General features: G+C 38.5%; 1 protein-coding gene across 2 annotated transcripts in view; it reads left to right on the forward strand.

The window, feature by feature from the left end:
• Positions 1-19059, forward strand: part of SEMA3E (semaphorin 3E) — a 253303-nt gene extending 234244 nt beyond the window's left edge. For both annotated transcript variants that reach the window (XM_046020062.1, XM_046020063.1), the window contains exon 17: positions 17867-19059. In XM_046020062.1, the coding sequence (XP_045876018.1) occupies positions 17867-18319 (453 nt within the window). In that variant the 3' untranslated portion in view covers positions 18320-19059. The remainder of the gene's footprint in view (positions 1-17866) is intronic.
• Positions 19060-22762: the final 3703 nt, after the last annotated feature.

The raw sequence follows: 22762 nt of genomic DNA on the forward strand, positions 1-22762 counted from the left end.
TCTCAGACACATGGATAATAGAATTAAAACAACAGCAGCAACATTAAACCAATTGTTTGATAAAGCAATTGAGTCATACATGAAACATTGCCACAGGGGTTCCGTTAGTGCCCACTGGGAACAAAAGAAAGGCATCAGTTTGTTTGTCCATTTAAGTAGGTTTAGTGTGGAGATTATATTTCTATTATCTAAATAATGAGCGAGGACTCATTTGTGCTCTTTTTATAAATGAGGAATAGGAAGCAGTTAAAGCACACAGAAGGGATAGCCTGGAGGCAGTTACTGGATAATCTTTTTATGAGACTCAAGGGATCTGGTTGTATATTGGCCAAGGTCAAGGGCATGACCCAGTTAGTAAAGGCAGGTAAAACATTATGGATGCTTATGTGGGCTTTGAACTCAATTTTCACAAAAATGGAATTATAAAAGCAGTAAGAGTGAAATTTGGTTAATTAAAGGGAAATAGATCTTGGTGACTGCTAGCAAAATGTTTCTTGGTAAGAAGAAGGTTGCAAGTTGAATAAGGGAAAAAAAATGTTAGACACCTGCCTTAGGACCTAGGGAAGAAGTAATAGGTTCACAGTGGGTAGAGAAGGAATCAGTGAAGCCATCAACTGTAGGTTCCAAATGTAGAGCACACTGACTTTTTATGCCTTTTTTTCTTTCTAGCCTGTTGTGAAACTAAAAATGCAACATGTTTTTGGTCTAAAATCATGCAGTATGTTCTGGGAGAGGATTAAATTTATAAATCCCACTTTCCTGGAATAGTTATTCGAGAGGAAGACACTCAACAAAGGCTGTTAGAGATAATCTAGAAAGGCAATCAAGGACAGGAAGATTCTCCTAAATTTTCATGACGTCATAAGAATAAACATGTGTCCAAAAATGTTACAGCATATTGCACTAAAGTACGTTGTTGATTTAGTACTGAAGAATTTGCCATTCCACAAAGCTGATGTGAAATTGATTTTTAAATTCTGTCGTAACTGACTTGGCAGGAGAGGACCTGGGAATATTCTATAGCTCCTCTCATTGAATGGCTTCAGAAGACAGAGAAGTCATTCTTTCATCGGTGGTTTTCTTCTCTCAGTATGTTCTGGTTCTAATTTGAAAGTCACTGTAATCTGCCTCATTTGGAAATCTTTACCAAATCATTTTGACATGCTGCATCCATCAATGTTCAATTATAAGCTTCTTTCTCCTATTGTTGATATAATCTGCTTCTCCTTTCCCCAAATTTTAGTTTGTTTTCAAATTTCCATGGCTGATCTATTTACTGATCCTTGAAATTTTGAATTTATGCCATGCATTATTTGTTGTCGTCATATAATCCTTGGTTTCTGCAGACGTAGCAATATATATTGATTGATTCAGAATCTAGAACAAAACACAAAATTACTGACTTCATAAAAAGGGGGAGGTGTTTGCTGAATGCACAGAGCAGAATGACTTTGTGGGTCCTTTTGTTTTAAAGTTCTGTGAGAGTCTAATTTTGGAGCTTTTAGAGTTTTTAAGATCATTTTTTTCAAAGCCACTTTATTATAGTTACTGTGGACAGAGGATTGTTCTATTATCAAATCTTGACCATTGTATAAGATACTGAAATTCTTCCACTGTGTTTCTTACCTCGTATGTTAATGCTTTTAGCGCACTCCTTGACAGTAGCCAGCCAGGTTCATCATAGACACTTTTGGCTGTAAGTCATTAATTTATAGTCAGACCATAACCTTTATAAAAAATTTTGGTTGTCACACGCGCACACACACACCCTTTTATGGTATTGGAATTTTTGACTCTGGAACTTTTGCCTGCAAATCCAAACTCAGCCCTGTGGAATTCTCTGGAAAGCGCATATTCAGGTGAATAAAATGTAGCTCACATAAAGATTTTGAAATGCTACATAGCTAAATTGCTAGAATGCATCTCGAAAGCCATTTATCTAGTTTCTAAACTGGATTACTGCTCTTCTCTCAAATAGGCACGTTACGGTGTGCTGCTTTCTTAAAGAACACCTATGAAATACAGTCTCTGTGCATTTTATTAATTCCACGAATGTTTATTGAAAGCCTGTTCTGTAGGTTTTCCCTTGGCTCAATGACCTTAGTTAGGATGTGCCTCAGTTCTTGTGATACCTTGAGGAAAGGATTTTAAAAGAAGTCTTTATCAGTAAGGCTGTTCCATTTACCACGTACAGAGTCGGCAGCGGTAGGTAGGTACTTTACCCTACTGTTCTTACATCTTACAAATGCACATTCAGTGTCATGGACCTCTTCTTACAAATGTAGAAATGAAGACTGAGGGAGATAGAGGTCCTAAACACAGTCCGTGACAGACCCAAGGATTGAACTCAGATATTCCTGACTCCAAAGCTCAGCTACTTCACATGTAGTCATTGTCTAAGTACCAAGGAGTTTGCTGTGTGCATTTTATAGAATGTACCGTTTTATTCTAAAACCCGATTTACGGGGGACAGAATCGAGACCCAGAGTGTTTAATCACTTCCCGGGTTACTGACAGGTAGTAAAGTCAACTCAAATTCACGTGTCTGTGTCCTCTCTACTAAACCACACAGCCTTCTGAAATCGGAACCCCAAATACAGTTGCTGATGCTTTGGGACATGTAGCAAATGGAAAACTATTTCCAGCCAAAGTTCTGGAATTTGACTTCTGAAAAATGGTCCTGATATCTTCCTGATTTTTACATGTATATATTTTTTCCATCAAACTTCGGTGAAACATGCTGCTGCAGCCTTGGGAGCAAGAACAGTAGTCCTCATGTTTATTATTTACTTTTTTTTGGTATTGCGTCCTTTATTTATGTATGTATTTTTGCACAACAACGTGAATGTGCTTTTTTTTAATTGTCTTAGTCACCATACAGTACATCATTAGTTTTTGCTGCAGTGTTCCATGATCCATTGTTTGTGTGGAACACCCAGTGCTCCATGCAATCTGTGCCATCACCAGGCTCACCCAGCCCTCCAGCCCTCTTCCTTCAAAAGCTCTCCATTTGTTTACCTGAGTCCATAGTCTCCCATGGTTCATCCCCTACTCCGATTCCCCTCCTTCATTTGTCCCTTCCTTCTTCTAATGTCCTCCGTGCTATTCCTTATGGCCTTCAAATAAGTGAAACCATATGAGAATTGACTTTCTCTGCTTGGCTTATTTCACTTAGCATAATCTCCTCCAGTCCCATCCATGTTGATGGAAAAGTTGGATATTCACCCTTTCTGATGGCTGAGTAATAGTCCATTATATATATGGACCACATCTTCTTTATCCATTCTTCTGTTGAAGGGTATCTCAGCTCTTTCCACAGTTTGGCTATTGTGGACATTGCTGTTATGAACATTGGGGTGCATATGGCCCTTCTTTTCACTACCTCTGTATCTTTGGGGTAAATACCCAGTAGTGCAATTGCTGGGTCATGGGGTAGCTCTATTTTTAATTTTCTGAGGAATCTCCACACTGTTTTCCAAAGTGGCTGCTCCAACAGTGGAAGAGGGTTCCCCTTTCTCCACAGCTTCTCCAACACTTGTTGTTTCTCGCCTTGTCCATTTTTGCCATTCTAACTGGTGTAAGGTGGTATCTCAATATGGTTTTGATTTGAATTTCCCTGATGGCTAATGATGATGAACGTTTTTTCATGTGTCTCTTAGCCATTTGTATGTCTTCTTTGGAGAAATGTCTCTTCATGCCTTCTGTCCATTTTTTGATGTTTAGATATTTAGAATCACCTGTAATTTGAACAGTTCCCACTCTAAGCACTGATACCATGAATACTTATTATACAAGGTATACATCAGTGTGTTCCTGTTCTCAGTTTCCCTTTCAGGCTTCTACTCTGAGAGTAGAAAAAGGTTTGGTAGAAATAGGATTCTGTAGCAAATTAAATGTTCTCTCTCATTTGAGCCTATGCAGATAGAAAACCAAGAGCACTCTGCCTCGTTTTCTTGTTTTTTTTTTTTTTTTTAACCAAAATAATGCTTCATTAATTCTTTGGCAACTTATCTTTTGAGTACCCAATATGCCCCGTTTGCATAGAACCTGTATTCGGGAGAACAGAGGAAGATGATGGTGCTGACGAAAATAATAGTACAACTAAGTAAAAACTATATTTCATGTATCTGATGATGGTGAGAAAAAAAGTACAAGAGAGGTTACTTATAGGGAGAGGTTGCAGGTTTTTTTTTTTAATATTTTATTTATTTGACAGAGAGAAATCACAACTAGGCAGAGAGGCAGGCAGAGAGAGAGGAGGAAGCAGGCTCCCTGCAGAGCAGAAAGCCCGATGTGGGGCTTGAACCCAGGACCCTGGGATCATGACCTGAGCTGAAGGCAGAGGCTTTAACCCACTGAGCCACCCAGGCGCCCTGGGAGAGGTTGCAGTTTTAAAGGGATCTTCATGGAGGGTCACCAACTCAGTGATATTTGAAAAAGACTTGAAAGAACTGAGATAGTAGGCCGTGTGCTAGTATTGGAGAACTTTCTGGATAGTGGGAACAGTTGATGTAAATGCCCTTGTGATGGGAGTGCCTCTGATCTGTTCAAGGAGCCCTAGAGGGAAGGGCAATGTGGCCAGAAGGGAATGAGCAATAGGGACACTAATAAACTATGAGTCAAAGAGTGAGGGAAAGGGCCAGCTTATGCAGGGCCTTGTAGGCCCTTACAAAGGGCTTTGGTGTTTGCTGTGAATTAAATGTATAACCCTTGGATAGTTTGCAGCAGAGCCATGACGTGATCAAAATTTGGTTTATAAAGGGTCTATTAAGAATATAGTGTGTGGAGGTGGAGAGAAAGGCAGAAGCAGGTGATCATTGAGGTGATAGGGACGTAAATTCTTATGTTCACTGATATAACATGAACCCTGTATGTGCCCTTCACCTTCAAGGTCAAATGATGTGCTCATGACTGCCTCATACACATAAAAGCAATGTGATTTGCATATGGCCTCTGTTCTTATTGAGAATCATGAAGGCTGTTTAACTTCTCAGGTAGAATACTTTCTCAACCTTCTGGTCTCGTCTCTCTTTAAGTTTCTGCAATTAGTGTTTGCAACGCAGTAAGTACTCAGAGGGTACATTAATAGGTGATGAATAACTCATGGCCTTCGCCCTTTAGAATTTTATAGTCTTACAGTGAATACAAGAATGTCAACAGATAATCATAGTATATTGTGTTCATTAAACTTATGTTGAAACTTCCAGAAAAGTGTCCACCAACAATTTGTGTATGGAGGCTGCATGATGGACAGTCAGGAAAAGATTCAAGGCGCCATGTGAGCCAGGTCTTAATGGATAAGTAGAAGTTAACTGTCAGAGGGAATGGGATAAGCACTTGTGTGGGGACAAGAAACAACATAGTATGTGTAGGTCCGTGGCTGGAAATGAGGATGCAAAAGTGAGTGGATAGGTCAAGGGAGCACTTCACTTTATTTATAAGCCATGAAAGCCTCTTAGACAACCGTTTAGACACATTACGCTAGAAACTTGCATATAGGCTTTAAGGATAAGTAGGTGTCAAGAAGACTATTTAAGAAGGTATTTCAATAGTCGGGTGGAAGATTTTTGACCGGAACTAAACAATGGCGGTAGGAGGGAAGAAGATAGTTTCCATTTTTATGAGATGACATGGAGTGCATTTGACTTTTGAGAAAAAAGAGAAGCAATCAAAAATGATTCACACGTTCTTGGTTTGGGTATTTGTGAAGTTCATGGTGCAGTAACAGGGTCTACAGGGAGGAATAAGAGGTTTAGGAGAAAAATATTGGGTCATTTTGGCCATGTTGAACTGGGGTCTCCTGTAAAGCAATTAGGTGGAGACTTTGGTAAATATATGTTCAGAAATATAAAATACAAAAGACAGATCTGGAATGGCAAGAGATATGTGAGAGACGTCGGCACAGAGGTAGTAATTAAATTGATGGAGGTAATAAAAGTAAGTAGTGTAGCAGCAATCAATACTTAAGTATCATTTCCTGTGTGCCAGGCAGTTCCTAACAATTTTAAGTATATTAATACTTTTACTCCTCACAACAGCCTTATAAAGTATATACTGTTATTGCCTCCTCTTAATAAAGAAACCAAAGCACAAAGTGATTGAATTACTTGCACACTCTCACATAAGCTATGAAATCAGTCTGAATCTGAGACCAGATACTCTGGTTTCAATTCTGGGTCCTTAGTCACAGTGTCATGGTGCCTCCAACTGCCCTAGCTTACCCTGGAGAATGAGTGAACAAGAACCAGTATGAACCAAGTCTAGAAGCGAAGGGGAAAGAAACCTCATCTAAGGAAAAAATCAGAGGATAAATTCTAAGATAAGGTGAAAACAAAAACAATCCTAATTATAGTTCACCTTCATTTAGGGCCGACCAGGTGCCCTGTGCTAGTCTAAGTGCCTGATGTGTAGTAACTTACTTAAAACCTACAACAGTTCCCTGAAGTAGTTAGCAGTACTGTGTGCATCACGGAGATGAGGTTAAGTAACTGATGCCACGTATGACACTGACAAGTAATGTTGCTTAAGTAAGTAGACACCATGGAGTGAGGGGGCTGTGAAATAATTGATCACAGGGAAGAAGAACTGGATAAGGAAAAGGTCATAAACCCTGTGAAATTTTCAGAAACGAAGTACCTAGTGTCCCCTGAGAATGTGCTCAGTGGGATGGTTATGCTGGGAGCCCTCTAGAAATAGGCTAAGTGACGAACGAGGCTGTGGAGAATTAGAAACGGCTAGTGCAGTGTATTTTACCTAAAGGTTTGAAGGAGAAAGCGAGAGGTCAACAGAGGGAGACAAGAGAGGAGAGAATTTGTGGGGGTTGTTTTGCCTTCAGAAAGAAGGTGACTTGGTCATGTTTATGGGTTGAAGAGGAGAATTGATGAAACAAGATAAAGAGCTTATGAGAGAGAACCTAACTATAGACAAAGGTGAAGGGCTGGGTTTCAAGAAGGAAGAGAAAAACCCCTCATTGTCTGAATTGGGAAAAAAGAAATTAAAGATTTTATGAATGTGGATAAGGAAGATAATTTCACAAAATCCAAGTTGAGCTCTAATTTCCAAATTCCTTGTCTATGATTATTTACATTTGGCATACGAGTTCAAATCTTCCTTACCTATATAAGGATGTATAAATGATATTTTTGTTTGCAGAGGACAAAACTATTGTAAACGTAACTAAATCACCTAAAGTGATACACCCTAGTTTATGAATTCTCAGTTCATGTACTTGAATTTGTAAGCTTCCAAAATAATTGCAAAAGTAACATTGATCTTGAGTAATATCCCAAAGGAAAGGAGTTCATACTTGTTAGGTCACTTGGTTGGACAATTGAAGTATTTCTTTGTGCATTTCTCTTTCCCAAAATGCATAAGGACTACATTTTAAAACTTAAGGAAATGAAAGAAAATTTACATATGTATTTGTTGCTTAGATTTCAATGTTTATTAGTTCACTGCATGTACTTTCCAAGTTATCACGGTAAAGAAAACCGTAGTTTCGTCAAGCTCTTCACGAGATTAGTAAACAATTTTTTACCTTAATTATAATATTCATCTTGAGGGGCGCCTGGGTGGCTCAGTGGATTAAGCTGCTGCCTTCAGATCAGGTCATGATCTCAGGGTCCTGGGATCGAGCCCCATGTCGGGCTCTCTGCTCCGCAGGGAGCCTGCTTCCTCCTCTCTCTGCCTACCTCTCTGCCTACTTGTGATCTCTCTCTCTGTCAAAAAAAAAAAAAAAAAAAAAAAATTACTCATCTTGAATGTTGTAAATTTGGAAGAGATGATTTTAACCTGAGAATAGAGTATTTCTTTGAACCTGACAATGATTTAAGGCAGAAGTTGCAAACTTCTGGCCCTCCACCTCCTTTGTAAAAAAATTTTATTTGAAAACTGTCTTGCCCATTTGTTTACCTAGCGTCTGTGAATGTTTCCATCCTATAACCACAAAGTTGAGTAGTTATAAGAGAGACCATATGAACTGTCACGCCCAGAAAACTTTATTGTATCACTCTTCACAGGAAGTTTGTTGGCCTTTGTTTTAAGGTAGAGTGAAGCTTTGTTAAATGAGCATTATTGTGAAAAATATCTCTGTATTTTGGGAAAAAAAATTTTTTTCATTAATAACCAAGCCCTCACTTTGCAGTAAGCACTATAATTTCATTGGAATGAGTTTTTTTTTTTTTTTTTTTTTTTTTTTTTAAAGATTTTATTTATTTATTTTTTTGACAGAGAGAGAGAGATTACAAGTAGGCAGAGAGGCAGACAGAGAGAGAGGAGGAAGCAGGCTCCCTGCGGAGCAGAGAGCCCGACGCGGGGCTCGATCCCAGGACCCCGAGATCATGACCTGAGCCGAAGGCAGCGGCTTAATCCACTGAGCCACCCAGGCGCCCCTGGAATGAGTTTTTGATAAAACTAAGCAATACGAATATTTTTTTGGAGTGTGATCTTTTGGACTTATTCTTTAGTCCTTTACTGACAAAACCAATGTGTATCCTAAAGATACTGTAAATAAGGTTGAGTTCCAGGAAGGAGTTGAATTACCATACACAACTCCCCAGTGCAGAAATTGGGGGGGGGGGCAATCCCAAAACTCATAAAATATTCCCCAAAGTGATATAAGGCAGGCAAGTAAGTTGCTGTCCATAAGACCAGTGCCACACTTTACCCAAGCATGGAAGTTTCATTTTCCCGTTGATCCTCATTGATCTTCCATTGTGGATTCTTTATTTAAGGGCAGATATTTCTGTGTGTGCTGTGTATCTTAAAATATCTCATTTTAAAATAGCTGATTGTCTGCATTGTATAGACTGCTTAAATAATGCACAAATGTGCATGTTTATTATAGAAAATCCAAGAAACAATGTAAGTTGACATCAAAACTCCAAGACTTCAGTTTCACCCCACTCTCTGAATTCTTTTTTTTTTTAACTGGATGCCAAAAGTTGTTACTTTCAACTTTGCTCTCAGACCACCTACTAAGTAGGATGAATTCATCAAAGTCATTTGAATACTGTTGAGAAATCTAAGAAGCATGGTTAACTTATCAATCAGTGGTTCCTTCCAGATAACTTGGAGCTCATTGTATCCATGCAGAATTCGCACAGCTTTAAATAAAACTAATTTTATTGGTGATTCAGTGCATTGTGGAGACAGCTTCTCTTGTGAAACCAAAAGAAAAATGGAGTATATAAGTTACATCTTTTAATGTTGCAGATTTATTACATCATCAACACTAGAAGCACTATGAAGTAAAATCTCATCCTTATTCTACCATGTTGTTTGCTAAGCGACGTGTATTTTCTTGAGCTTCCCAATGCTAACCCATGACAGAAAGCCTAAGGGATCAATGACAGCCATAAGTTTATGATACTGTCTTTTTACACATGTACTGAAAGCATGAGATTTTTCCACAGGAATATTATTTGTTTTTCTTGTTGTCATAACAGAAAGTTCATGAACCCTGCCTCATTTGAAACATCTGCTTAATAGTTTTGATGTTTCTATTTCAGTCTTTAAAAAAATCTCCACTCATCTTTTCTAAGCCTTGACAAGCATATGTTTATAATGTCATTTGCCCCATATTTTATTTCTGGAGTAATTAGCAGTATAACCCATTAATTTCTTCCCCCTTTTTTTTTTTAACTTCAGAGTTCCTGTAAGTGGAAAATAGAGAGCATTATTTTGGTCATAAGGATAGAACTGGATCTAGCAGTTTAGATAGAACTCTCTTTGGTTAGTTTTCCAAGAGAATACTGAATATCTTTATTATATAAATTAAATTAAATTTTCATTTAAATATTAAAATTAAATATGCATTCCCGAATCTGTGGAATCAGACACAGACCTGTGTTTTAATCCCTCACTCTGACATTGGGCATCTGATTAAACAAACTAACATGGTAACTCTGCAAGCCCAGTGTCAGACACATGGTGGATGTTCAACAATATCAAAAATATGAATTCTCTTCACTCTAATTCCCCTGATTCCAGGATAAATTATAGTTCCTATGGTCTTCTAGATAATAAAAGATCTATGCATCTGCATAGAATTTTATATCCATTCCACATTGTGTGAGTCCTGTAAAATAGCTTATATTGAACTGTTCTTGGGCATCTTGTCTTGACCTTGAGATGTGACCTTAAGAGAATGTGTTTAGTATAGTGCTATTGTTTGGATGCCTGTATCTCATTTTATGAAAACACAGATTTTTTTTTTCCTCAGGCCTCAGTGCTGGGAAAAGATGTTCTTATCGTAAAGAGTAACTTTATTTTTGTTCTAATATTTTTTTTATTTGAGTATAGTCAACACACCATGTTACATTATTTTCAGGTGTATGACACAGTGATTCAACTTCTGTAGACACTGTGCTGTGCTCCCCACAAGTGTAGCTGCCGTCTGTCACCGAACAAGGCTATTACAGTATCATTGACTATATTCCCTATGATAAGGAATAACTTTAAAAATATAATTTAGGGTCATTTGGGCCTTAGAATTCAGCATACTTTCCCCTTTCCTTCAGTCACTAGGTAACTTAGTGTTGACTTTGTATTCCAAATAGACCAGTTGTTTAGTTCCTTACGGTATGCATTCTTGTGTTCAAACATCATCTTTCTTTCATCCCTTCCTCTTATTTCCCCTTCATCCTGATTATCCCGATATTCTTCCATATGGAAATTTTTAATAAAACATTACCCTTACACTGCTGTTTGTGTATTTCGCAGCATTATTTCTAAAATCGTATGATTATGGTATACTAGAGCTTGAACAGATCTTACAGACTTAGTTTATTGGTTGCCAAACCAAGACAGTCATTATAAGCATATCATTTAGTTCACAGCACATTGTCATATTGGGTTCACACAAATCTCCTTTCTTGTTTGACTTCATTTTTCCTGGACCACCTTTTTCCACTTTTATCTTTGCTTCCCCATATGCATGCACTGTAATGATTGGAGTAAGTCCAATACTACATCATTTGCACTATATTGAACAAGTGTATAACATTTTGAGTACCCATGAGCTGTAAAAATAAATCTGTTGTGTTCTAGATCTTTCTCTGTTTCTCTTTATAACTCAACACTGTGTTTCATGGCTTATCACTGTGGCTCTTCGTGTCTCTACTTCATTGTTTCTGATTGCAACTTAGTATCCCGTAGCAAGGATCCATTGATCTTGATTGATCCATTCTCCTCAGAGTGGGGCAAGAGTGTCATTAATTCCCACTACCACATCTTTAAGGATCATCTCTTCCAGTAACCTCTTATAGACCCGAGTACAAATCTCTGCATTCTTGTCTTGTGACAACCTTCATTTCTGCGATTCTGTCAGCTCGCTTTCTGAATTTTGGCATCATCTGCACTCTCAAAGTGGTTTATGTGGATTCCCATTTTCCCATACTGTCACCAGTTTTTGGTATTTTCTATTTATTGCCTGTATTGCTGGTAGAAGGTCATGCCTTATTTACCTTTGTATTTCTAAAATTGCTAATAAGATTGACATTAACTTGTGTACTTATTAGACATTTGGGTTTCTTCTTCTTTGATTTGCTTTTTGATATGTTTTCTTTCCCTATTTTTCTTTTTCCATTTTCTTGACTTTCGAGAGTTCTTTGCATTTCTATGTATTCATTTGTTCTTGAATATAAATGTTCCAAATTTCCTCTTTAATATAGTTGATGTTTCTCAAGATAACATTCTTTCACAGTATGGTTTTGAGTTCTTATTTATGATAACTTTCTTTTTAGCATCTTCTTGTGTTAGACAAAGGTTTTCCAATTTGGATCTTTAGTTAATCTGAAGTATATATACAATTTTATTTCTTCTCTCCGTAGTGTGATAGGTTTCCCTAAATGAGCTATCAAGTAATTCACCCTGTTCCTACTGGGCAGTCATCTTGATCATAAAGCAGGTTCACATTGAAAAGTGTTTTTTAAAAGAATTTTATTTTTATGCTATTATATATGATATATTTTCTGTAAGTCAACTGATTTTTTTTTAAGATTTATTTATTTATTTATTTGATAGACAGAGATCACAAGCAGGCAGAGAGGCAGGCAGAGAGAGACAGAGAAGCAGGCTCCCTGCTGAGCAGAGAGCCCGATGCGGGGCTCGATCCCAGGACTCTGGGATCATGACCTGAGCTGAAGGCAGAGGCTTCAACCCACTGAGCCACCCAGGCGCCCCTGATTTTTTTTTTTTATTGAAGGTAGGCCAGATAAACAAACAAATATATGTTATTGGTCTTTATTTCTTGACTAAAACTCTATTTCATTGTTAAATATATTCTGAAAGAAATGAGTTCAAGGCCTATGTCTTTCCTTTTCCTATGAAAAGCATGGACACATATGGTCGATACACATGGAAATCACTGCTTCTTCCTGACCAGCTTCCAGATGTGCTGGGTTCTTTGTTCAATTACTTTTTTTTTTTATTTGACATTACAAAACATACTGAATCAATCTCTATAACTCAGAATATTAAAACCATTTTCAGTAAGAAATGCTGTATTTTTGTAGATTGCCTATAAGAATATTTGATAAAGTGATGTATTATGTATCATCTTCTTGACCATGGAAACCGGGTCTACAGACATAGAGAAAGTACAGCTGATGAAAACAATTGTGTGATCAAGATTTGCTGCTGAAGGTGCCCATGTGGACTAAAGTGGAAAGATTAAATCATGGAAGGACTTCAAATACAAATTTCTAAGTCACTTTTATTTTTAGGTATTCACAGGCTACGGAAGATACATTTAACTTTCTCAGTGATTTAACATTCATAGTGTACGGCCATCCAGATTTTGGAGTTAAAACATCTTTAATTACTGAAATTTCTAACTCATTGTAACCGGGAAGGGAAATCTACATTCTGAGACAGGCACTATCTCTGACTTGCAAATAGTTGTTGGAGGACAGTTCCCATTGTAATTGTCATGCTTCCATATCTTTGAACTTGGCTGGACTTTATATGCACACAATACAGTGTTTCTCATATTGGGCTTCTGATTTTGAAAGAATTACCTGCTTGAGGGGAAAAAAAGAAAAAAAAAGAAGCGCTCCTAACCCAGTGGCCAAGGACTTGTATTTATTTTCATTATTGATTTTTCTTTTATTTTAAAACACTTCCATAAACTTGTTGTTATATGCCAGAAATTACACTGGATGTCTTTTGTATTTTCATATTTGCCCTCTCACGGGAAGTATAGTAGGGAGAAAACAAAGGACCATATTCAATGCGGGTGTTTGTAAGCAAATTCCTTCCAGGTAAAGACAGTGTCCTAGGAGTGCTTTTCCTATGTGTCTGTGAAGCATGGCCCTTCCAGTAGTTACTGACTGCTCCTGAAATCATGCTGGCTTCCTCCCTGTCCAAATCATTACTGGATTTACATAGAAGAAGTGAATCACTTCTGGACATACCTTTATTGGGATACCCCATGGCCTTGCATTCTTGTACACTCTGAACAAATCAACATGTGCTCGCTCATTTTCACTATGTTCTGAGCACTCTACTCAGTATGGAATACTCAGTGTAATTAAAACATGGGCCTTAGCTCTTATGAAACTTACAGTCAACAAGATGAAACTTGCATGGCAAAATTATTTGACGAGGAATATAAATATCAGTTGTGTGCTGCAAATGCGAATGCTATTGAATTAGAAAAAGAAAGATGAGATCTTTAGGGCTGAAAAGAAAGTACTCATTAAGAAGTGAAAGTGTAAGCTTGGAAAGAAATTTTACAAAATGGATTGGTGGACAGTAGGAAGGAGTTTACTAACGGAAAGGAAGAGTAAGACCAGAATAAGCCATGCAAGAGAGAAAGAAAGTGGCAATACAAGGAACCGGGAACAGAAGGAGTTCTGAAAAGGAAGACTTGACTCTGGTGTTTGTACAGGTTGTCCCCACCATCTGCCCTTGCAATTAAAACATGGTCTTGGGCTTCTAGCACAACTTGTATTAAAATGTTTATGAAATACTCATAAGCATGAAAGAAAGAATGCATTCTTTATGCATGTGACTTTTATTCAACTATAGAAGCAAAATAAATTTACAAATAAGATACAGACAAATCTATGTATCATTTAAATCTTTATTTAAGGTGATCATTTTTTATCACCAAAATAAGGCATCTCCATGAATGTAACATGGGACACAGACTCCCACATACACGTGTGCATGTGTGTGCTTAAAACAGCTGCCTATAGCACTTTGTGCCATGTGCTGACTCAATCCCCCTAACCCTCTATACCAGTGACTTCAAAACTTTTTATGTACTTTACTGCATAGGGATGTTGTTTGGTTTTTATTTGGCTGGAACGTATCATTAATGTACTACATTCGTCTTTGTTCTCAGCAGCTGGAAACTGTTAAAGCTCTGAAAATGGTTCAGAGTCTATGATAAACACCAGTACTAACGATGAAGTTGATCTTCCCCTTGATCCCAAATACAGTTTATTAATTTACATGATTGTCATGAAGGTTAAACACAATAATCCAAGAAGTCTTTACAGAGTACTCATTGATCTCCATCCAGAAATGTACCTATTCCACCAACTCTTGAGAAACACCAGAGTACGCTGTGTGGGGGTATGGATTTAGAAAGGCAGGATCTTGTTAACTGAACAATTCTTACCTGCTTGGGCAAGCAATAGAATCTGGATAAGGAGTGTGTCAAAAGGAAGTGAAATTTGAAGCAGAGTAAAATACTACCCTTTTGTTGAAAGAAACAGGAAAGGTTTCAGTCAAAAGAAAATCGTTTGAAGGACTTGTTATTTTTTGCAGGTAATATTGCGTGCTCAGTTGACAAAGGTTAATGGGTGACATGATGGTAGTAAGGGAAGGAGGACAGTCTTACAGGGGTGTGAGGGAGGCCCGTTTGAAGAGATGATGTTTTAATTCAGCCTTTTCCAATATGGAACTAGCAGTAGGGAAGTACTTCCGACAGGTACAACAGCGTGGGTCATGAAACAGAATCAAGCTGGGCATAATAGACAGAGAAAGAAGGAAGATTTGGGAGGAGTCTACTCTGAGGTAAGGTCGAAGAATCCATCACAAAGTATGAGAATCTAACACTGTGGGAAAATAGTGAAATGGAATGAACGTTTCCCACCATCACCACAGAAGAAACGTTGATGGGAATTTATAATGTAGTGGGTATGAGGGCATAATAATGAGAAAGAAATAGAGCAACACATGTGGATAGATGGACTAGAAGAATAATAATATAATTGTCAGGAATAAGGAATTTAGTAAAGGGGGGGTGCAGTTTGCATGGAAAGACAGTGGATTGTAAATAATGAAGGCTCATGTAAGTTTCAGTCCGTGTTCTGTAATTAACAGGAAACAGAAAACAGCAGACCACATATGTGTAAGACACACCATCTTAGAGAAGCTCATTGAAATGAGGAAATAGATGAGTTACTACTCATTTTTTTAAAAAGATTTTACTTATTTGACAGACAGATATCACAAACAGGCAGAGAGGCAGGCAGAGAGAGAGGGGGAAGCAGGCTCCCCGCTGAGCAGAGAGCCTGATGCGAGGCTTGATCCTAGGACCCTGAGATCATGACCTGAGACGAAGGCAGAGGCTTTAACCCACTGAGCCACCCAGGCGCCCCATAAAGCACTCATTTTTTTTTTTTTTAAGATCTTGGAAATAGATGAGTTACCAAATGAATGCAAATAAAACATGAGATCAGGGAAGGATGGAGGATTGTGCCTTAGAGGGAAGGAGAAATCTACAGAAGAGACCAAGAAGGAACCAAGAAAAGAACCGGGACAGTAAAATGGCATGTACCAGACTGTTCTGAAAAAGAAACAAAAATAAGGTTTAAGAAGGCAGATCCCTCTATGTCATACAGCCACAAGTTTAAAAACATTGGAGGCTGAGCTGCAGAGTCTGAATCATCCATGACATGTGATAAATTTATGGAGAAAGTCGTGGTGAACATGAGCAGGGACGCCAAGTCTTTTGGGTTCCTGCCTATGGCAGGAGTCCTGGATCCCTCCTCAGCAAACCTGTCAACAGATAAACAGTTGTTTGATGTAGTGATGGTGGTTTTGGTTCAGCAGCGCTTCCTGCTTCCTCACAAGAGAATTGCTTGAGTTAATGGCTGTAGCATTCTGCCTATTTGGACACGGTCCTGCCAAGTCAAGGGAAGCCCCTGTCTGGGATTTATGGAGCTCCTTCGTCCTGTGATGTCACTCTGGAGCTGCTGAGTAATTGACTTACCTTACGTGGCTGGGGGGAAGGGGGGCCAAACCCCTCTGAGAGCTTCATAATTTGTCTGATGACACTGCCAGCGCCATTTCGCACAGTTCACAGATTATATTGTCGCGTCCTGATACACAGTCACGTGTTGTACACACCGCAACTCAGCCATGCGGGGTCTGACGAGGGCTCGGGAGAGCTGAACCCAGCAGGCCTGGCCAGGACCTGCCCCTGGCACCAAAACATGCTTGTCTTTTTTTTTTTTTTTTTTTAAGATTTTATTTATTTGACACAGAGATAGAGAGTACAAGTAGGCAGAGAGGCAGGCTCTCCGCTGAGCAGGGAGCCCGATGTGGGGATCGATCTCAGGACCCTGAGATCATGACCTGGGCCGAAAGCAGCTGCTTAACCGACTGAGCCACCCAGGCGCCCCCAAAACATGCTTGTCTTAATGGCCTTTACTGCCAGAGTGGTTGTGGCTGGTTAGTCTGCGCCTTTTGTCTTGGCAAAGGTGAATATTGCTTTCGTTTTGTATTCTCAAGGGCCAAGTTAGCCAGTGTAATGAGAATGACTGTTATAGCACCCATGGTATGATCCTAGGGCATCTGAAAACACCTCCTGGTTTGTTTTTAGCTGGAGGGCACTACACAGAAAGGGAGAGGTAGGTGCCTGTAGCACCGTACAAAGTGTTCTCACTTACATTATTTTATTTAAATTTCACAACAATCATTAGGGTGACAGTAGGCTTATCTCCATTTTTAGGAAGAAAACTAAGGCAGAGAATATATATAAATGCCCTAGATCACACAAGTAATAGATAGTGGTGGTGGAAATATTTGAGTGTAGCTTTGTCTGATGTCAAACCATAGACCCGTCGTTTATCATATGCGCTGTATTTTTCAAAAGCATTATTGTGCTCTTCTAACCTTGAATTGTATTTGTTTATAGAAGTCATGTGCATAATTTATTATGTCATAGACATAAAAAGGTATTTGAGCCCTGAAGTTATGTGCAATACTAATATTTACTGGAACATGAGAGTCTTCAGAGCAGATTATGGATTTTTCTGGCTTATTTTTAAGTCTCTGTGAAATAGAAAGCCTTGTAGAAATATAAGGAGTGCTCACTTCATTAATGAATGGGTGATTTTTTTTCTTTCTTCATAAGGAAAGAGTGTGAAGGTATCTCAGATCTCTTAACAGAGTTCCTTATGGAGACACTAGTCTTTACGATCTGGAAGGATAGGAACCCGCGAACAAACAACGTGAGAAATGGCATTTGTGCTGTCTGCTAAGGAAAAGTTAAATCAACTCGACAGATTTGAACTCTAACGTTGAGTGCTCTACTGAACTCGATGGCTTTTTCTAATGATTAATTGAAATCATTAGGGAGAAACCTCTCTCACTCTGCTCTTAACAATATTGATGTGAAATAACCTTAAAATCATCAGTATGCAGTGATTTCAAATGTAAGTAAGTTCAACATACACACATCGTCCTTCTCACTCGTTCGGTCACTCAGACGCATCTGTGACTCTCAGGATTTCATCATGGGATCACAAACATTTAGAAACAGTCAAGACGGACAGTGAAAGGGTTTATAGGTTGGTGTTGTATCCTGGAAAATTTTCTAGTGCCATTAATTTTCTTGTTGTTGCAGGTGAAGACAGACGACAGAGTGGTTAAGATGGACCTCGGTTTACTCTTCCTTAGGGTTCGCAAAATGGATGCTGGGACCTATTTTTGCCAGACAGTAGAGCACGGTTTTGTCCATACCATCCGTAAAATTACCCTGGAGGTAGTAAACGAGGAGAGAGTAGAGGAAATGTTCCACAAAGACTATGAAGAGGACGGGCCCCACAAGATGCCCTGTCCAGTCCAGAGCAGCATCCCACACGGGGCAAAACCCTGGTATAAGGAATTCTTGCAACTGATCGGTTATAGCAACTTCCAGAGAGTGGAAGAATACTGTGAAAAGGTCTGGTGCACAGATAAGAAGAGGAAAAAGCTTAAAATGTCACCTTCCAAGTGGAAATATGCCAACCCACAGGAAAAGAAGCTGCGTCCCAAAGCTGAGCACTATCGCCTGCCCAGGCACACCCTGGACTCCTGAGGGGGTGAAGCCGTCTACTGGCTTCTGGAGAATTTCTGTTTGGAACCGAAAACAAACAGGACAACCACGGCCACAAGGAAGAGAAACCATTCAGCTTCTTTGTATTGCTTAAAAGAGTTGTGTAACACAGAAATTACTGTGAAGGTATTATGATAAATTATTCTACATACTCATTTGACTGGTTAAAAATCTCATAGAATTAACCAATTTTTCGGAACAAGTGTATTCCTCAGTGGCTTCCCACTATATTTACCAAAAAGTGACCCTAGCTGTAGTTTTGAGTACTTGGCTGCTTTTCCTTGACAATTATTATTTTACCCTTGGAAGACTTAGCATTACTGGTGAAAAATCAAGAGATTTTCATAAGCATGGAAAAAATGAAATATATATTTTAATCTTTCTGAATTCTATCTTTCCTCCACGATGTAAAGTATACAGAATATCTAGTACTTTAACTTTCTCATATGAGCTCTCTGTACTTTTTAAGAATTCTCGTGTTAGTATCTACGCTATATGTTGTATGAAGCAGGTGTGTTGTAATTATCGTAAACCATGAAAGAAAAGTTGTGGTCACCTTGAGGTTCGTGCCCTTCATAAAACAATTTCATTCAGTCCCATTTATGATAGTTACGTTTCATGATGAAAACACAGCCTTTCAATTTCACTCCACTGCATAAAGAATGAAGTTAAGGTAACTTCGAAAAAGATATATATTAAAAAAAAAAAAAAAAACCAAAAAAGTTGAAGGATCAGTTAGAAGTCTAACTGAAAAAGTTTTTGCTGCCCTCTTGTGGTAGAAAAAATATATTCTCTTTTTTTCTCTTTAGAGATTGTCTAGTAAAGATTTAAAAGCAGCTTCTGTTAATCCATCTTGTCCATTTTCAGGGGAAAAAAAAACTTAAATAAAAATGTCTTAATGCTTATGTCATGCTCTAAGATGGAGATAATGTGTTTATGAATAATTTATTACCTCACAAGCCAAAAATGAAGATATAACAGCACCGAAGCTCTATTAAAACTTAAATTTTATTCCTTCTAAATAATCTTCTCTGAAATACAAAAGGTACTCCAGAAATATAAGTTTGTATTTTAAAAATGTTAAATCAGATTGCTCTCAGATATCAAATTTCCCTATTTTAATGTTAACAAATAAGAAAATTGTTTCACAAGTTCGCTTAACTCCCAAGATGTCTAGAATGCTTTTTGCTTTATAAATAGTATCAAAAGTTTTTATTTTCGAGAATGCTTGTTTCTTGAAGTCTTTCCTTCTCCTTTTCATTTAGTGATTGCCTTTCTAAAGTACGAAGTTTTGTTGAGATTTTTTAACAGTTTTTTTTTCAATTTTTATTTATTTTTTAAATTTCTTTACAGTGTTCCAGTACTCATTGTTTATGCACCACACCCAGTGCTCCATGCAATACGCACCCTCCCTAATACCCACCACCAGGCTCACCCAACCTCCCACCCCACTCCCCTCCAAAACCCTCAGTTTGTTTCTCAGAGTCCACAGTCTCTCATGGGTTGTCTTTTAAATAAAAATTAAAAGTGAAAGAATTACACATGAAAAAATTATAAATATTTATTTAAATGTTAACTTTATTCATTTCAGTTCTCAAAGTTAGCTTATAGGGTATATAACTAAGAAAGTCCAAGTGTTGATAACTAGTAATGACTTGAAATTTCATTCAAAAATTAAGAAATACATAGATTTAAAAAAAAAATGTTTAAAAAGTTCATTCGTTAAGCCACCAAGCTCCAAAAGGTCTGAAGCGTTGAGATACTTTGAAAATGAACATTCTCTGAAAAATACAGTTGCTGTTTGCCCATGAATCCACTGGAGGTCATTGTTGCCCACCAATATTAACTGAACACAGCATATTTATCAGTGAAGTCCTGCCCAGTTGTGGAGAAATAGAACCATAACCACGGATCACAGGGTCTTTAGTAAAGTTTATGTCCGAAACACTCAAAGTGAACAGATAAGTCAATAAAGCACAATTTACTGAAAACATTCTGCCATTATACAAGAAAAGGGAAAGTGGGTTTTTTTTTCCTGTATTCAGATTTCTTTTTTAAGTAAGGCAGATAGCACATACGTTGTTGCCATTTTTGTCCAACTGAAGAGAGAAGACTGAGGAGAATAACTTTTCTATGCTATAAGCCTTAAGAATTAAATATACTCGAAGCTGTTCAAGTGAATGAGATGACTAGTAAGAGGGGGAGCTTTTTAAAGTGCTAATTTGAGAGAAGTCTGATAAGAAAATTCGGAGGACTCAAGTCCACAATTTAGAGAGAGCAGTAAATTTTCACACATAGATATGCGTACTTTCCCCTTTTGCTCAGTCTCTCCCCCTTTCCTCCCTCAAACATGCGTGCAGGTGCACTGCGCATGCGCACGCACATCACGACGTACTTTAAGATAAACCGTCATTGTCCTCTCAAAAGACAAACCAACAAACAACCTATGTTGCTCTGTCCTTGAGAATCTGAAGCATACCAAAAAACGTATACCCCGTCTTTTGTCTGGTCTGGTGTTCAGAATTCGAACTCAGGATCTCCTTTGAGAAATGTCCAGGCTTGGAAAATCACAAATGGATTGACCAGATTTATCCTCTTTTTCTCGAACTCAGGAAAGGACACGTGTTTAGCTACCTGCAAGACAGGGAGGAAGTAAGAGTGGGCCCTGACCCACCGCATTTTGCCCAGTCATGGATAGACCTGGGGAAGAGAAATTGTGCCCTCTAGGAACAGACATCGGGCTGAGAAAGAGTCATAACCATCCATCCTACGTTCAAGGAGGCACCTCCGTGTAAGATCAGTCTCCTGCTTCTTAGACCTCCACTGTGTTGTCCTCTGTGAAGGAAGAGGTCCTGGGAGTAGAACGAGCCTTGATACAGAACAGTGTATATCTCCTCTTTCAGTTCTTCAGCCCTACTGAGTGAGGGGTGTGGATTTGTTGGCAAAGAGATGGCACCTTGAAAAGGTTTTGCTTCAGGAATTGTGAGGTCTCTTCCATGTCTAACATTCTACATTGCTCTTTTTTTCCTTTGTTTTTATTGCTGAATATTTCAACGCAAAGCTATGAACTTGGAGAAACAGGGATTAAAGTGGAAATAAACACAAAGAAGAGCTCTAGGGGGGAAAAGGGGAACAGAAAGTCTTTGCCAGTTTAATAAATGGCAGGTCTGTATATACTTTAGAGTTTTTTCTTTGCCCAAATTAGTTACACACTTAGGATGTTTTTATGGAGTGTTTAATATTTGCTATAGAGTGTAGGGCTTTGTAAATCTTCCTAGCAACTCTGAACATTTGTAAAATACAGTAATAGTTCTGCGTGTTGGTGTTAAGCATGAAACAAACACAGCAGCTGTTGTCCTTAAAAATGAGTTGTCTTTAGCCTGCCAGATACATTAAGAAAACTGCTTGGGATGAGGAAGATACCTGAGCTCCCAGGGCAAAGTCCCGCGTAGATGCCGATGAGGAGCCCAAGTTCTTGTTCTTACAGCAGAGTATCGCATCCGAGTTACTTTTGCAAGAGCAGTGCTCATTTTTCAGGCCAACAACTGTTGCTTTGACTCAATTATAAATAATAGACTTTCCACGAACACTGTTTTGATTGTAGTGTGTTATTTAAGCTGGTATGTTTATTTTTTTCTTGGGAAGAGAGCATTATATTTTGGCTTTTGTTACAACTGAATGTGTTCTGTTTGTGTTTAAATGCCTTAGTTACAAGCTAGAGTACTATATGGGGAGGGGGCGGTTCTTGCCTCTCTGATTCCCTTTTATTTGCCTAGGTCCAAAACAGCATGTGCTTTCTTACTTCTTGTCACCAATTAGAAGCCATGAGACTTACCATCTAGTGGTCAGGTCCAAAGACCACTGACACCGCGTCTCTCGGACTATCATGTGGACCTGCCGCTCTACACTGCATCCTTTGCCTGTACCATTATGTACGATTTCTACTTAGTGCAACTTAGATGCTAAAGAAATAAATATTTGCTAAACCCTTCCGTGCTGTCCGAGGAGTGCTTTCTAAGGTTGTGTGAGTTAAACTCAAAAGTTTCGGAATGTGTCAAAGCCCGCGTGGAAACGTACAATGCTAGGCTAGTGCTGGATTTCTTTAAGAAGTTAGAAAAGCATTCAATTTCCCTTTTTTTCTTTTACTTGGAAATTCAGAAGTCCACTTCCTCAAGGAGGAAAATGTCCACTCATCTCGTTCCCTTGCAGCATTTGGGCTTATTTTTGCCACATCATGTTTGTAGGACCAGCAGCCAGAAATGGCTTTCAAAGCTGCATCATCCAGTTAAGAGGGGTGATGAAGGCTTTTGTAAGGGTAACTCGTAGGATGGTTACAATTTTTGCAGGCCTCAACATCTACCTTAATATATGTAAATGACTGTTTGCTCTGCTATTTTTATTAAACCTCGTTGGAGAGGTCATTTA

This window comes from Meles meles, chromosome 10 (assembly GCF_922984935.1).
Source record: "Meles meles chromosome 10, mMelMel3.1 paternal haplotype, whole genome shotgun sequence".
Taxonomy (NCBI): domain Eukaryota; kingdom Metazoa; phylum Chordata; class Mammalia; order Carnivora; family Mustelidae; genus Meles; species Meles meles.